General features: G+C 34.1%; 1 protein-coding gene across 1 annotated transcript in view; it reads right to left on the reverse strand.

The window, feature by feature from the left end:
• Window positions 1-15,439, reverse strand: part of DARS1 (aspartyl-tRNA synthetase 1) — a 67,582-nt gene that overhangs the window by 41,253 nt on the left and 10,890 nt on the right. The window contains exon 4 of the mRNA XM_079135672.1: window positions 7,137-7,239. Within this exon, the coding sequence (XP_078991798.1) occupies window positions 7,137-7,239 (103 nt within the window). The remainder of the gene's footprint in view (window positions 1-7,136; window positions 7,240-15,439) is intronic.

The following is a 15,439-nucleotide window of genomic DNA, read 5'->3' on the forward strand; positions in this document are numbered from 1 at the left end:
ACACACGTTTTTTAACCCAATCATTGAGCAACCATCATTATCTCTTTCAAGAGACAAATCAATTCTAGTATATGCTTGTTTTGAAAATGTGAACTTGTTCTAACACAATTGATAAATTAGCAACAACTTAAGCAAGAGAATTTGCCTATGCCAGATTTCATCAGTAAGAAACACTAGGTCAGTGTAGATAATAGTGCTCAGGTGAACTCAGCCACACAGGAATATCCAAAACACACACATCTCAAAACATCTACCTGTGGCCTGTGTTGTAAGCCTCAATCACCCACAACTTTCCGTCCAATTTCAGTCAGTCTTCCACTATTTCACAATAATTCACAGGCTATATTGCTTTCAAAACCTACTTCCACAAGCAAACTGCAGATCTTTTTTTAGGGTAAAATATTGTATTTATTTTAGTATTTGTGTATTTGTCAAGTATCCAACATATATAAAACTGTTTAATCTACCTTTAAAGTGTTAAGTTCTTGCCTTTAAGAAAAAGTGTCACCGATTAAGTTTGAGTTTTTATCATTAAACCATTTTCTCCATAAACCCTTTGATTTTTATCGCACAACCCGGTACAGCACAAATGGGAATGTAGATTTCATATAACAGAGAATCAACAGTGTATTAGCACCATTATATAAAAAAGTAATCTGAAAGAACATCAATACTCAAACGTCCCAAGATCTCTTGTCCCTTGCTGAAGACACAACTATACAGAGGATTTTAGTTTGTGCAATTGTCTAACAAAGAGCTTGCGATTTATCCAGAAAAACTTTTTCATTATGTTCCAGAATCTTGGCAAATGATAACTCCCTGTTTTAAATTTTTAGTCTGTGGTTATATTTTCCACATCAATTGTATACACCACCCAGCTGCTTTGCTGAGTGACTATTGTGCCTTATTTCTCACAACAGTAAGAGTGATAAGAATGTGTAAGATGGTCTATGTCAATGGCAGTGCTGATTAGGGCGGGGAATGGCCTAAGCCTAAATAAAACTAGATGCAACTAATTAGTAGATATGTCTAGTGATATCTAGGTTTTATGCTTATAGACACCAAATTTTAAATTAGCAAAATATAACTGCCACTGCAAATATGAAACTCAGTTCCAATTTTGTTCCCCATTGTATTTATTTATTTATTTATTTGGTATTGGGGATTGAACTCAGGGTACTCCACCACTGAGCTACATCCCCAGTCCTATTTTGTATTTTATTTAGAGACAGGGTCTCACTGAGTTGCTTAGTGCCTCACTTTTGCTGAGGCTGGCTTTATAGGCATTTGCCACCACACCTAGATTAAATTCTTTTTTTGAAATTGTTTTTAGCATCAACTTATAACTCAAACATAAGAATATTTTATATTAATTTAAAATCTGATATATATATATATATGAGATATATGAATGATTGAATCTGCGCTTTACCACTGAGCCATATCCTCACCCCTTTCTTACAATTTCTTATTTAGAAACAGGGTCTCATTAAGTTGCTTGGGGTCTCCCTCCCTAAATTGCTGAGACTGGCCTCAAACTTGCAATCTTCCTGCCTCGGCCTCCCAAGCCACTGCACAGGCATGCATCAATGTGCCCAGTTTCAATTATACTTTTTAAATTAAAAAATTTCCCTTCTTTTTGACTCTTCTTAATTTGTGGGCAGGGAATAACAGGTTGTTTTCTAAGTATATCTAAACCATGTATGGCTTTCAACTGATTTCATTACACTATCCTAGAGAAGCAGGATGACAAAGGGGCTAGAAAGTGAGCTGTTAGTCAAAACTCTTAACATTTCAAACCTCAATGTCCTCATCTGTAAAAAAAGAAAAGAATAAAAACCAAAACCCAAACCAAACCAAACCAAAAACCAAAAACCAAAACCCCAGAACCCAAACGGAACACTCTCTACATCTTACAGAGTTGCTATGAGGATTGGGTGAGAAAATGCAAGTATGGCACTTCATAGCTCTTATATTTAGTACACAGGAATAGTCAGCTTTTATTGCTATTATGGGCAAACCTTTTATTTCTCTGTATATTAGATGGGGAAGATGCTGGAGACCACTGTACTATGGCTTTCAGGCCTGATACAGGTACTAATAAGGAAGAAAACCCAAATAAGTATAAAAATTCATGCTAGACACTAGAAAGCTTGGCACGATAAATCAACAGCAATCAATATACTAAATTTTAATTTTAGATTTAGTTTCTTAATTACTTAAAGCATTTCACATATAAATGAATACATCAAAGTCTAGACGTGGAGGCTTGGTTTAGCAGAGAAGTCAGAAAGAGGCTGAACAGAGTTTGATCAATGAGTTTTTGTTACCAGTTAGTGGGTTAGCCAAGTCTCTGGATTCTCCTGTCCTCTATTAAGCCAGCTCTCATTGGTGCTTGACAAAAATCAAAGGTTTAGATCATCCTAGTAGTTCTATGATGACTTATTTTATGAACTCATTTTTCTTTACCAAAACCTCAAAAACACTGAGTCTAAAATAAGCTGGGTGAGATGTATATTCACTACTCAATATGGCACTGACCAAGAACTGACTCAGAAAGTACTGTATGTATGGGCCCTCTTTCGTGGAACAAAAAGTATCAGGGTCATTCAGTGATTCCCTTTATTTATTTTTTATCATGTTACTTAAATACCTATAAGTGGCTGGAGACCCAAGCCTGTAATCCTGCTACTTGGGAGGCTAAAGAATTACAAGTCTGATAAAGCCTATCTGGGCAACTTAGTGAGACTCTGTCTCAAACTAAAATGAAAATGAAAAAGAAAAAAAAAAAAAAAAAAAAAAGGGAAAAAGGGTGAGGGACATAGCTAGTGGTACAGCACTTGCAGAGTGGGACCCTGGGTTCAATACCTAGTGCCAAAACCCAAAACAAACAAACAAAAAAGACCGCCCAAACTCTGCAAGTATAAAACTAGTATAAATGTTTATGATTCTAGTTCTTACCTTTAAAATTAATTTTCAAAGACAATAAAAACAAAATTCAAACTTATAACTAAAACTAAATTGCTGACATTTTATTTACTATATAAAGCTGTAGCCTTAGTGTCATTCTCTATTTAATGTGTTTCTGTATTTGATTTTAATGCTAGTAATGTGAAGAATGCCTGTTCATAATTACATGAAACTTTAAGGTTGGTTCAGGATAATTTGGCCTCATAAGTAATCCAAAGTTCTTCAAGGAACAATTCAACAATGACAATTTAAATAAAGTATCAGTCTGATACTTTTATAAAACTATGTAGTTCATGAGAAAATTAATAATGCAGCACTATTCAAATTTGCATCATTTACAATGGATTATCAAATAAACTACTGAAACTGAAAACAGAAAAATTTTCCTTGCTGCTATACTATTAGTGATCTGCTAACCCTAGCAGACAAAAATAGGATTGAATACCACCTGCTTAAAAGGTACAGGTTTTTTTGAATTCAGAATGTCTCTTTACTATCAAGTACCACCTGGTAACCCAGTGGTGTCCAAAGTCTGTATTCAAATTACTTTTAAATATTCATCTGTACTGAACACAGATATCATTTGGCTTCAGATCCATGAACTGTAAATGTGAAAGTAAATGCTATCAGAAGTACTAAGTTCATACAGAAGTTCTTGGTTGCATTCAATATGGAAAAATACCTTCTATAATTTTAAGACTATCATTGATCGAAGTTATGCTAAAATTTAAAAAGTCTATATAAAAATATCTACCCTCCTATCTGTGTGGACCCCTAAGGAATGAATAGAAAGACTAATCAATAATGATCACAAGGGATATGGGCTGAGCAACAAAGAATGAGGAACTAATGAACAAAACCAAAGGCGGTACAATATGAAGTAAGAAGAGAGGATACTGTAGGCATGGAGATTCTGCCCAATCTGAAGAGTGTACTGGAATGTAACACTGTAGAGAGGGAACCAGCAAGCAGAAAAAGACACATCTTAAGTTCTAAAAGTCCTTCAAAATTTACATTACAACCTCACTTGATTTATTATTATGACGAACAGAGCAGGTAACAATATACTAATTTTTCTTTAAAAATTAGTACTTCGAATATAAAGATTGTTTCCCTAGCTTTCTGTAAGACATATGCCTTCTACTACCAAGGATAAGGATTTCTAACTACCTTATTAGTCCAAATATAAAAAAGACAAGGTGACTGATGCATCTGGAGCTGGAACCAATGTTCCTAAGAAAATTATCTTACCAATAAACCAACCCCAAACACTAAAAACGAATCATTTATCCAGTTTTAGTCATGAAAATTTCTCCCTTTCCCAAGGTAACAAAAGCCATTAACAAGCCTATTCTTAATTTTCTAGTTTAATACCTTAGCATATTACATAATTATAATAATTATGTAATAATTTATAATTTATAATTTATAATTATAATAATTTATAATTATAATAATAATTATAAAAGTTACATAATTATAATCTAAGTACCACATGCTAAACCTATTGTATAAAATTGGCTCTGTTCTCTTGTATAGAATCAGTTAAATACTTTAATATGCAATAGTTAGACCTTTTCCCAATTATCACTAAGTGTATAAGGTACAATTTAGAGGACTAAAACTAGCTTTTTGTTTAAAAAATAAAAAACAATTAAGTAACAACTTAATTTTTTTTTTTTTGTGGTACTGGGGATCGAACTCAGGGCCTTGTGCTTGGGAGGCAAGCACTCTACCAGCCGAGCTATCTCCCCAGCCTACAACTTAATTGTTAAGCCTAAATTACATCTAGATTTTGACTGAGTTTCACTTTAGAAATTATAAAATCATCTAAATTCTTCCTTTGTCTAAAAGAAAGATCATTCTTATGTTCTATGATTCTGTTTGGGAGACCATCTGCAAGTACTTCTTCCAGCTAGTAAGTTGTGGTTGAAGTCTGATATGAACAATTAATGTTACTAGGTCAAGTCTCAGGAGTTTCTGAGAAGATTCGAAACAATTAGAATAACTTTTTTGTGAACTACTTTAATGTGTCTACTTCTAAAGATATCACATGGACACACGACTTGTTGGTAAAATGTCTCCTAGTGAATATTTTCTTTTTTTTTTTTCAGTTGTCAATGTACCTTTATTTTTATTTATATGTGGTGCCGAGAATCAAACCCAGGGTTTCACACATGCTAGACAAGCTCTCTACCACTGAGCCACAACTCCAGCCCTCTTAGTGAATATTAAGGGTAAATGAGGCAGGACTTTTAGATTAGAATGTTATGAATGTAACGCTGAGGTTATAATTCAATTTAATGGAAAAAATACCTTCTATATAAAACTATATACCTTCTATATAAAACTAAATACCTTCTATATAAAACTATATACCTTCTATATAAAACTAAATACCTTCTATATAAAACTTCTATATAAAACTTCCAGTTTCACATATTTCAGAACTTTTTTATATATAAAAGACAAAAACCAAAAAATATTTGCTTGGCTGGGGCTATTCCTGTAATCTCTGCTACCTGGGAGCCTGAGGTAAGAAGATCACGAATTTGAAGCCAGCCTGTGCAAGTTAGCAACTGTCTCAAAAAGACTAGGGATGCAGCTTAGTGATAGAGTGCTTGTCTAGCAGGCACAGGGCACTGGTTCAATCCCTAGTATATGCCAACCCCCCCCCCCCATACTATTTGTTAACTTTTTCCCAATAATTTCTAGTATTAAATATAATTTAGCATATATTTGTGGTTTCCTAGGCCACCTTTTTTTTCTTTTTATGTAAGGCTCTTTTTATAGATAAAGTTTATTTCTAGGAACCAAGCTCATTTATATCCTACTACATAGGAAATACACTGATTTTAAGTCTGGATGACAAATGTTTTTCACAAGTACACTTACTATCTAAGAAATGAAAATAAGCCAACCTAATTACCAGAAAAAATAGAAGACATGAAAGTGGCAGTCTCTGGGCAGCAGGTCTAGGAAAGGGACAGGTAGGGCCTACCATACTAGTAACACTAAACCTACAGAATTCATCAAGGAGTTAATATAATTCATGGTACTGAAATTTTAAAACCTCAGGCAACTATTACTATGAAATATTAAAAATGAATTTGATAAATCTTTAAACCAAAATCAGCTGTTCAGCATCTACTATATGTAAAAGACACAGGAGTCAGGAAAGGCTCAAACAAAAATTACGATATTAAGTTATATCATTTTAAAATTTCTTTCTACTCCTAGAATTTGTAATTCCATCTATACTATTAACCCATCTTTGAAAGCATACATCTAAAGAACAGAGATTAAAAAACAAATCAATAGGAAAAATATACCACTTATTCTAGATTTCTTTCTTTTAAAAAACATTTGCACTTATGAAGTACTTTTATTTAAAAGTAAAAACCATCCACTTTCCTCTATCTTCTTTGATCAGTATCATAGGAATAAAATTCCAATGAAATTGAGAAAAACATGCAAACAAAATTAAGTATGTCACCAACTAACAAAAAAAACTACTGTCATTACCTCAGAGCCACAGCATACACAACCACCCTTCTTTTCTCTTTCTATATCCTGCCTCTTACACAAGACAATGTGCTTCTGTAGGAACTTTGCAGTAAGAAGGCCAGACCTGTAAAGCTAGGGAAAAGCAAGTTTTACCTTTTTCACCCAAAACCCTTTTGGTGTCAAAGTTAGAAGTTATAACACACTATAATATTGTTTTACTTCCTTCAGAAGGAATTCATTTGCAAAAACTACATTCTTTTATTTTATACACTTTTATTATTCAGTTAGGAAACTTGCTGCTCGGTAGGCATATCTCAAACTGGGAGAGGGAGGAGAAAATGAAGCCCAACAAACACAACAAAATAAAGTTGCTCTGCTATGTTGAGGCTGCCAGGCTTTTTGTTACTCTACTTGAAAGTAAATGTGACTTGTCTGTAAAGAGTGCTGCTTCAGCAGTTTCAAATGAATTTCAAGCCTGTGCTCCATATTTTCTCTTTTGTAAGTTTAATGTATTCAGCAACACTGAACTGACAATTTAAATAACTACATTTTTAAACAAACGAAGCATTGATGTTAATGTATGAAAATGGTCCAAACCCCTGGGAGTCTTGGTTCCCACCATTGTTTATTCTGACAACAGGATATAATTGCTTACTTACTTGGCAGCAAATTTAACCATCTGCTTGCTTGCATGGACTCCCACAGCCACAAGAGCCTGGACATTAAACTGCTGCTGACGTAGGACTAAGAAGCACTGCTTCCCTGAATAAGACAGAAAGAACACAAATGCATTAAGGACATGCTACTTCACGTTTTACAAAGAAGGAAAATGCTTCTCTACTTTAAAATTGGGCCAAAATTTACTATACTCATCAGGAATGTACACATAAGTAAACACCGAGTTTTCCTGTCACAGTCAAAATAATCAATGCGCTTTAAAGAAACAAAAGTTCCTGACAATCAGTAACAAAAAATGATTTTAATATGTTTGCTATAAGGACACAGGCAAATCACTAATTTAAAAAAATGCACAAATCTACAAGATTATTTTGTCATATATTACATAAATTTCAAGTAACCAGATCACTTTCAACATTCATTCAATAGCTAACATATTCTACAGGCAAAGGCAGTGCAAAAACTACCATGGAAGCTTCAGTGATGCAACCACAAAAGTGCTAATAAAGTGCATAATAACAAGAACACAGCATTCCGTGGGGATGGTCTGTCTACAAGAGTTTTTCCTATCACAGTGCAATTTAAAGAACATTTAGACTGACAGGCTAACCTTTCATATTCTAATTTCCTTTATTGTCTTCCCAATTTTTCATCTTTTATCACAGACACATTTTTTAATCCCAAATAAGTTACTTTTGTCTATAAAAGATCATTCTTTTTAAGACCTAAAACCAGTGTTTTGTTGTTCTTGTTTGCAGTACTGGAGGTAAAGTCTAAGGGTACTCTATTTCTGAGCTACATCGCTAGCCATTTCTGGGTTTTTCTTGAGACCAGGTCTTGCTAGGTTACACAGGCTGGCCTCAAACTTGTGATTCCCATGCCTCAGTCTCCCGAATAGCTGAGATTAAAGACATGCACTACCATGTCCAGCTCTATAACACCAGTTTTATTTTTACATATCCTGCACTGCTTGATTTCCCCTTTCATAAAGAGCTGTCATTCCTTATCTTTAATCTAAAAAATATTACTCATAATAGATTTCAGTTATTATGTATCCTTGTGACATCTTTTTTAAGTCTCTGATCAAATACTAGAAAACGACTTTCTTATAAAAATGAGTTAAATCTCTTCAAACCACTTTTCTCATCAGTGTCTTGCAAAACATCAAAAGATTTTGATTTTTAAATTTAGAATTGTCTTTCACATTAAGAATTATCCTTGCAAAAAGAAAAGGCAAAAATGCAAGACTTACAGTTATTATTTTCACCACACAGTATTTTGAAATGCAAATTAGATAGCAATCATGAATAAAAATGACAGGTTGCAAACAAAGTGTCGACATGGATACAATCTATTGACTCTAGAGTCATATATGACTGACAGGTTTTTATGACTAAAAAGACATTAATTTTCCCTTTTCCTCTGGAGTATGAGCCAGTCACAAAGTGAAATCTTTTTTTTTTTTTTTTTTTTTTTTTTGCACTACTGGATTGAATTTATGATCCTTCAGCCTCCCAGGCAGCTGGGATTAACAAAGTAAAATCTTAAAAGTTGTTTAAACAAATTCAAAGGGATTTTAAGATACTACACAGTAAAAACTACCACAGGGAAACTTGTAGGTGGGTCAGAATGACACTTTCCTAAGAACTAATATTATGGAAACCAAAGTCAGACACTATTCCACTTAGCAGAGAATGCCAGTGAAAATGGAATGTAATGGGTGTACAACATTGTTAAGCAAAGCCAGGATTTAGTCAGAATAATTTAGCTGCTCTAGAGGGTCAGACTGAGGCAGCACAAACCTAGCAGCACTACAAAGTCATCTAGTGAGGAACTCCAATGCTGTACAAAAGAACTTCAGATATAGAATGAAGAGAAAGCTCTACAGGATTTATAAGGTGTGAGCATAGTAAAATGTCTCTGGGTTAGCACTAGGGGGTAACATTTAGTTTAATGGTCTGGTAGAGAATAAAGGTTTTGAAATCAAAGGCCTGGGATCACGTCCTATGAAGGCCTGTGGGAAAAATTATTAAACCACTTTATGTCCTTATCTGTGAAACGGAGAAAATAATAGCCTAGTACTCACAGGGTCTCTTTTTACATTCAGAGGATTCTATAATATGTTTAAAGTTGAGGCAGAGTCCTATTAATGTTAACGACTAATGCTTATTATTATTTTTTATTTTTATTTTTGCAGTACTGGGGATTGAACCCAGGCCTTATGCTTGCAAGGCAAGCACTCTACCAACTGAGCTATATCCCTAGCCCTGCTTATTATTATTAATAGCTCCACTACTGTTGGTTAGTTATTTAAGGACAGATTATTACTATTTTGTGGTTAGATAACTATGCACAAATATGCTGGATGCTGAGAACACAAAAGTAAATAAATATCTGGTAGACTTTCATTCATAATTGGCTGCTACATGAAAAGTGATAAAACCATATGTAGAGTATAATTTCAATTCTGCCTATTAAAATACATTAAGATTGACTGTTGAGGGGAAAAAACACAAAAATGCATCTATTAATGATGAAATTCTAGGAAATTGTGTGTGTGTGTGTGTTTCTGTATTTTGTGGACTTTCTAAAATAAACACGAACTTTCCTAACCAGGAAACAAAATTCTAATTTTTTTGTAGTTTACTTAATCAGAGAGGCAGGTATAGAAGAAAAGGGTTGACAGGAAATCTTGGCCACATTCAAGATTCAACATAAGTAGTAAGTAGAACCTGGGGAGTTCTAGGAAGCTTAATGCAGAAGCAAATGAATGTCCTAAAATTCAGCATGCCTACTAGGGAAAAGAAATCCTGACCACTGCTCCCTTTAAATGTTTATGTGTTTATTACATATAATTCTAAAAATTAATTAATTAATTAAAAAAAAAAAAAAAAGGCAATGCATTCGGGAGAAAGGGAGTAAAGTAGCTGAGATCAGTCCCAGGAGCCTATGATAAGAAAAGCCTACGTAGTATGTAAAAATGTATAAGCACAAAAAATAGCCAGGTCAATGGGCATAAGAAAGGACAGAAAATAGTTTCTATTAGACAAAAGAGATTTTAATTCCAGGTGAAACTCAGGAAATTTAACAACTAAAACAAAAAGGGGGATGGGAAAGTAGCTCAATGACAGAGCATGTGTGGGGCCCTGGGTTCAATCCCAGACTCTAGTCAGAAAAAAGTTAAAAAGGGGAAATACAACACTTGGAAAACATACTTGCTGAATAACATAATCTACATAAAAGTGACACATTTACATAAAGATCTTAAAGATTTATGACAAAAGAACACTGAGATCCCAATAAATGGGTAATAGTTCAGAATAGATAATATGAAGGAAAAAGAAGAAAACCATAATAAAGTAAATACCACAAGGAACAAAATGTTACTGGTGATCAAAGTAATGTAAATTGAAGTAAACAATTATGCATTAATTACCTCTTAAATGAGCAAAGATCCTTTAAAATATTATATTAAATGCTTGGTAGAATTAAGTAAAAACATTCCATCATAACTTGCAAGGTAAACTTGAACACCACTTCTAGGGAACAATCTGGCAATGAGCATTAAAAGACTTTAAAAAGCTCTCTTGATTCAATAAGCAAATTTAAAAATATATGTTAAGTAAACTGAACATGGAAAAAGTCTTACTGTTTTGGTTAACATTTGTTGCTGTGACCAATATACCTGGCAAGAATAACCCAGAGGAGAGGAAGTATATTTGGGATTCATGGTCTTAGTCAACAGATGCCAAGTCCATTCTCTGGGCCCAAAGTGAGGCAGGACATTAAAACAGAAGAGCCAGGTGGAGAAGCACTGCTCCATTCAGGGCAGCCAGGAAGCTGAGAGAAAAGGGAAGGGAGTATGGGTTCTTCGGGAAGATGCATCTGGCTAGGGCACACCCCCCAATTTGCCTACAGCTACCACCCAGTTCATTCAAACAAGAATAGACTGATTAGATTACAGCTCTCACAATGCAATAATTTCACCTTCAGATATTCCTTCATTAACACAGGAGCTTCTGGGACATACCTCATATCCACATCCTAATAGTAACAGACATTTTCTAACATTTTTATTTATATATAAGAATAGAAATTCTGTTATAGCTCTCTTTGGATTTATGTAGTCTTCATTTCTGAAACAGCTACACATGACTCAAGTGGTATGTCACCAAGCTTTCTATATTAAAGCACTGGCAAATACTAGAGCTTTAGTGTTTAATGGTTCACTTAAAAGAATTTTTAAGCAAGCAATTACGCAAGTGTAAGAAACAAAAAACAAATAGGAAAGGAGGAAGTCAAATTATCCCTTAATTCTACACAGAGAAAAACCTAAAGACTTCACCAAAAGACTATTGGAACTGAAAAACAAATTCAGTGAGCTAGCAGGATACAAAATCTACATACAAAAATCATGAAAGCAAATTCCAGCAACCACAGCCACAAAAATACCAACAATCAACTAAATAACTAAGCAAGTGAAAGTTCTTCACAAGGAAAATTACAAAACAGGGAAGAAAATGAAAAACACTAAAAGGAGGAAAGACCTCCCCCATATTCATAGACTGGAAGCCATATTTCACAGACTGGAAGAATATCATTAAAATGTTCATACTTCCAAAAGTGACCTGTAGATTAAATGTGATCTCTAACAAAATACCAAGGATATTCTTCACACAATTAGAAAAAAAAAATCCTAAAATTCATATGAAGCACAAAAAACCCCAAATAGCCAAAGCAATCTTGAGCAAAAATAACAAAGCAGAAGGGATCACAAAACCTGATATCAAGGATTATTATTATAGGGCTGGGGATATAGCTCAGTTGGTAGAGTGCTTGCCTCACAAACACAAAGCCCTGGGTTCAATCCCCAGCACCACAAAATAAATAAAAAATTAAAAAAAGAATTATTATATAGCCATAGTAGCAAAAGTAGCATGGCATGGGCATAAAAACTGACCACTGGACAGAAGAGAGAACCCAGAAATAAATCCATACATCTACACCCAACTGATTCTCAACAAAGGTGTCAAAAACATACACTGGAGAAGGACAGCCTCTTTAAAACAAATAGTGTTGGGATACTAGATATACATATGTAAAAGACTGAAACTTACTCTATCGTTTACCTTGTATAAAAATAAACTCAAAATGGATCAAAGACCTTAATATAAGACCGGGAACTCTCAAATTACTAGAAGAGAACATAGGGGAATACCAAGGTACTGGTACAAGAAATGATTTTCTGGAAATAGCTCCAACAAGTCCAGGAAACAAAGCAAAAATTAACTACTGTATTGAATGGGAGAAACCTACAGGACGGGAGAAAATATTTGCCAGTTATTCATCAGAGAGAGGGTTGATATTCAAAATACATAAAGGACTAAAAAAAAACCAAAAAACCCAACATAAAACAAGAAGTCCAATTAAAAGATGGACAAATGATCTTAATAGATACTTCCCAAAAGAAATACAAATGGCAAAAATCTATAGGAAAAAATGCTCAATATTATTAGCTATCAGGGAAATGTAAATTAAAACTCTAATGAAATAAAGACGGGCCGGTAGTACACACCTATAATCCCAGTGGCTCTGGAAGCTGAGGCCCTGAGCAACTCAGCGAGACCCTGTATCTAAATAAAATACACAAAAGGACTGGGAATGTGGTTTGATGGTTAAGTGCCCCTGGGTTCAACGCCTTTACCAAAAACACAAAAACAACAACAAACAAAAGAAGAAAAAAACCCTAACACAACAACAAAAAACTCAGATATCATCTCCCCTAGTTAGAAAGGCCATTATCAAAACCAAAAATTAGCTTTAAAAAAAAAAAAACAACCAACCAAACAAAAAAACCAAACCAAAAAGTCACAAACAATGGTGAAGATATGGAGAAAAAGGAACCTTTTTACACAGCTGGTGGGAAGGTCCATTAGAACAGCCACTATGAAAAAGTATGAAAGTTCCTCAAAAAACTAAAAATAGAACTATCATTTGATCCAGCTATCCTGCTTCTGGGCATACTTCTGAGGGAATAAAATGTGCATACAGAATACATGCATGTCCACATTTATTATGGCACTTTTTACAACAGCTAAGCTACATAATCAGCCTATGAATCAACAAACGGATAAAGGAAACAGGACACACACACATATTATTATGTTTCATATACATTTCATACGCATATGCTAAAGGTGATTTTATACAATATTTTAAATAATTTTGTGAATGAAACAGTTTCATAGTATGTAATTTTCCATTTGTGGTGTCAAGTTGATGCTCAAAGTTTCAGATTTTAAAGCATTTTGAATTTTTGGATCAGGGATGCTAAACCTATATTATAACTTACAAACAAAATGGAATTTTCCAGTTAGGATAAAAACCAGATTATAGGTAAAAAATTCCAAAAAACACAGGACTGAAAGCAAAACTAGCACTATACTAAAAAATCATCACCCATACCTTTGCCAAATTGTTTATTCCAAAACCCCCAAAATGGTTCAACATTAAGAAATTATTATAAATCACTTTTGTATATGATTACAAAAGGTTGATTTTTCTTATTTGTGGGAATTCTATAAAGCTGCCACAATGCTGAATTAGCAAACACTGTATTAGCTCATAGAGGATATAGAGGGTTAGGTTTCTTTATGCTATGGTCACAATTTTTGTCAACTGATCAATACACAACCTTGTTTTGAGTATGTTTCTGTTGAAAGACATCTTATTTAATACATGCTGTTGGTTCACTAGGCCAGGTGCAGTGGCGCACACCTGTGATCCCAGCGGCTGGGGAGGCTGAGGCAGAAAGATTGTGAATTCAAAGCCAGCCTCAGAACTTAGTGAGGCCCTAAGCAACTCAGCAAGACCCTGTCTCTAAATAAAATATAAAAAGGGCTGAGGATGTGACTCAGTGGTTAAGCGCTCCTGGGTTCAATTCCTGGTACCAAAAACAAGCAAAACAAACAAAACCACACACACATATATTGTTGGTTCCCTAACATTTAACTCAGGGCCAACAGCACTTTTAGCTCATGGCTGAAGAAAGCTACCTAATAGGTATTTTCTCTGGTAGGTATAGCACAGCCTTCTTGTGCCCAGAAACACACTCACACAAAACACTTCAGCAGTATACTTAAAAACCAATATAAAAAGCAAGCAAAATCATCACAATTACATAAAAGTACCTAAAGAAAATAAAAATAATCTGTATTTTTCTATTTAGTCATAGTATCTCTCAATCCTTGGTATGTGTACACCACAAAATTGTGTTGTTCATACTGCATACAATGTTCAGTTCTTTTAATTATGCACAGGTTCTTAACATTCTTAAAAATTTTTGATTTTACCTAATGTAAGTACAAAAAACTATATGGAGAAATTAATATTCATTTAATTTTTCATATTGTTAGGTGTTTTAGTGTTTCTAATTTTTTTTTGCTATTAAGGCCCTCATATGTTTAAAAAAGCAAGACCACCAACTTTTAAAAAGCACGAGAACATGAAAAACATGGCATTAATCTATTTAAATAGATTTTGAAAAGGGCACTTGTTTGTAGTATAAGAGCTGAAACAAGAAGGCAGAACCACCGTTTTGCTTTAGTTGGGAATGTATGCGCTACTGGCCCACTCAAATTTTTTCTGTTCTGCACACATATACATCTGGCATGTCTGAGAATGGTCATGAAAGCACTTCAAGTATTGACTTTGAGGTTATAATTTACATTTTAGCAAGTAGGTGAGTCTGTAAATATGCAACCCATAAGTAATGAGAATCAACTTCATTTTTATATTTTTTATTATGTGGAAAATTTCAAGCATAAAAACTGAGTTAAGTAGTGTAACATACCTCTACATATAGTCATTCTTCCCTATCTATGAAGGATTGGTTCCAGGATCCCTGTGGAAGTGAATATCTACAGAGGCCAAGTCCCTTACATAAAATGGCATATACAGTGTTTGCATAGAACCTTTTGTACAACCTCCCCTATACTTTAAATCATCTATAGGGTATAACACCTAATACAATGTAAAAGCTACGCAGTTGTTAAAACTATATTGTTTAGGGAATGATGACAAGAAAAAAATGTACATGTTCAGTACTTACGAAAAAATTTTTTTCTGAATAGTTTTGGTCTTTGGTTGATTGAATCTACAGATGCAGAACTCACAGACATGGAGGGCTGAGTGTATACATACATCAGTCAACACAAATATTTTGAAAAGAAAGTATTCTGGAAAAAGTTCTGATAGAAGTAAATCTCTGCTCCCAATAAATAGA

This window comes from Sciurus vulgaris (assembly GCF_902686455.1).
Source record: "Sciurus vulgaris genome assembly, chromosome: 3".
Taxonomy (NCBI): Eukaryota; Metazoa; Chordata; class Mammalia; order Rodentia; family Sciuridae; genus Sciurus; species Sciurus vulgaris.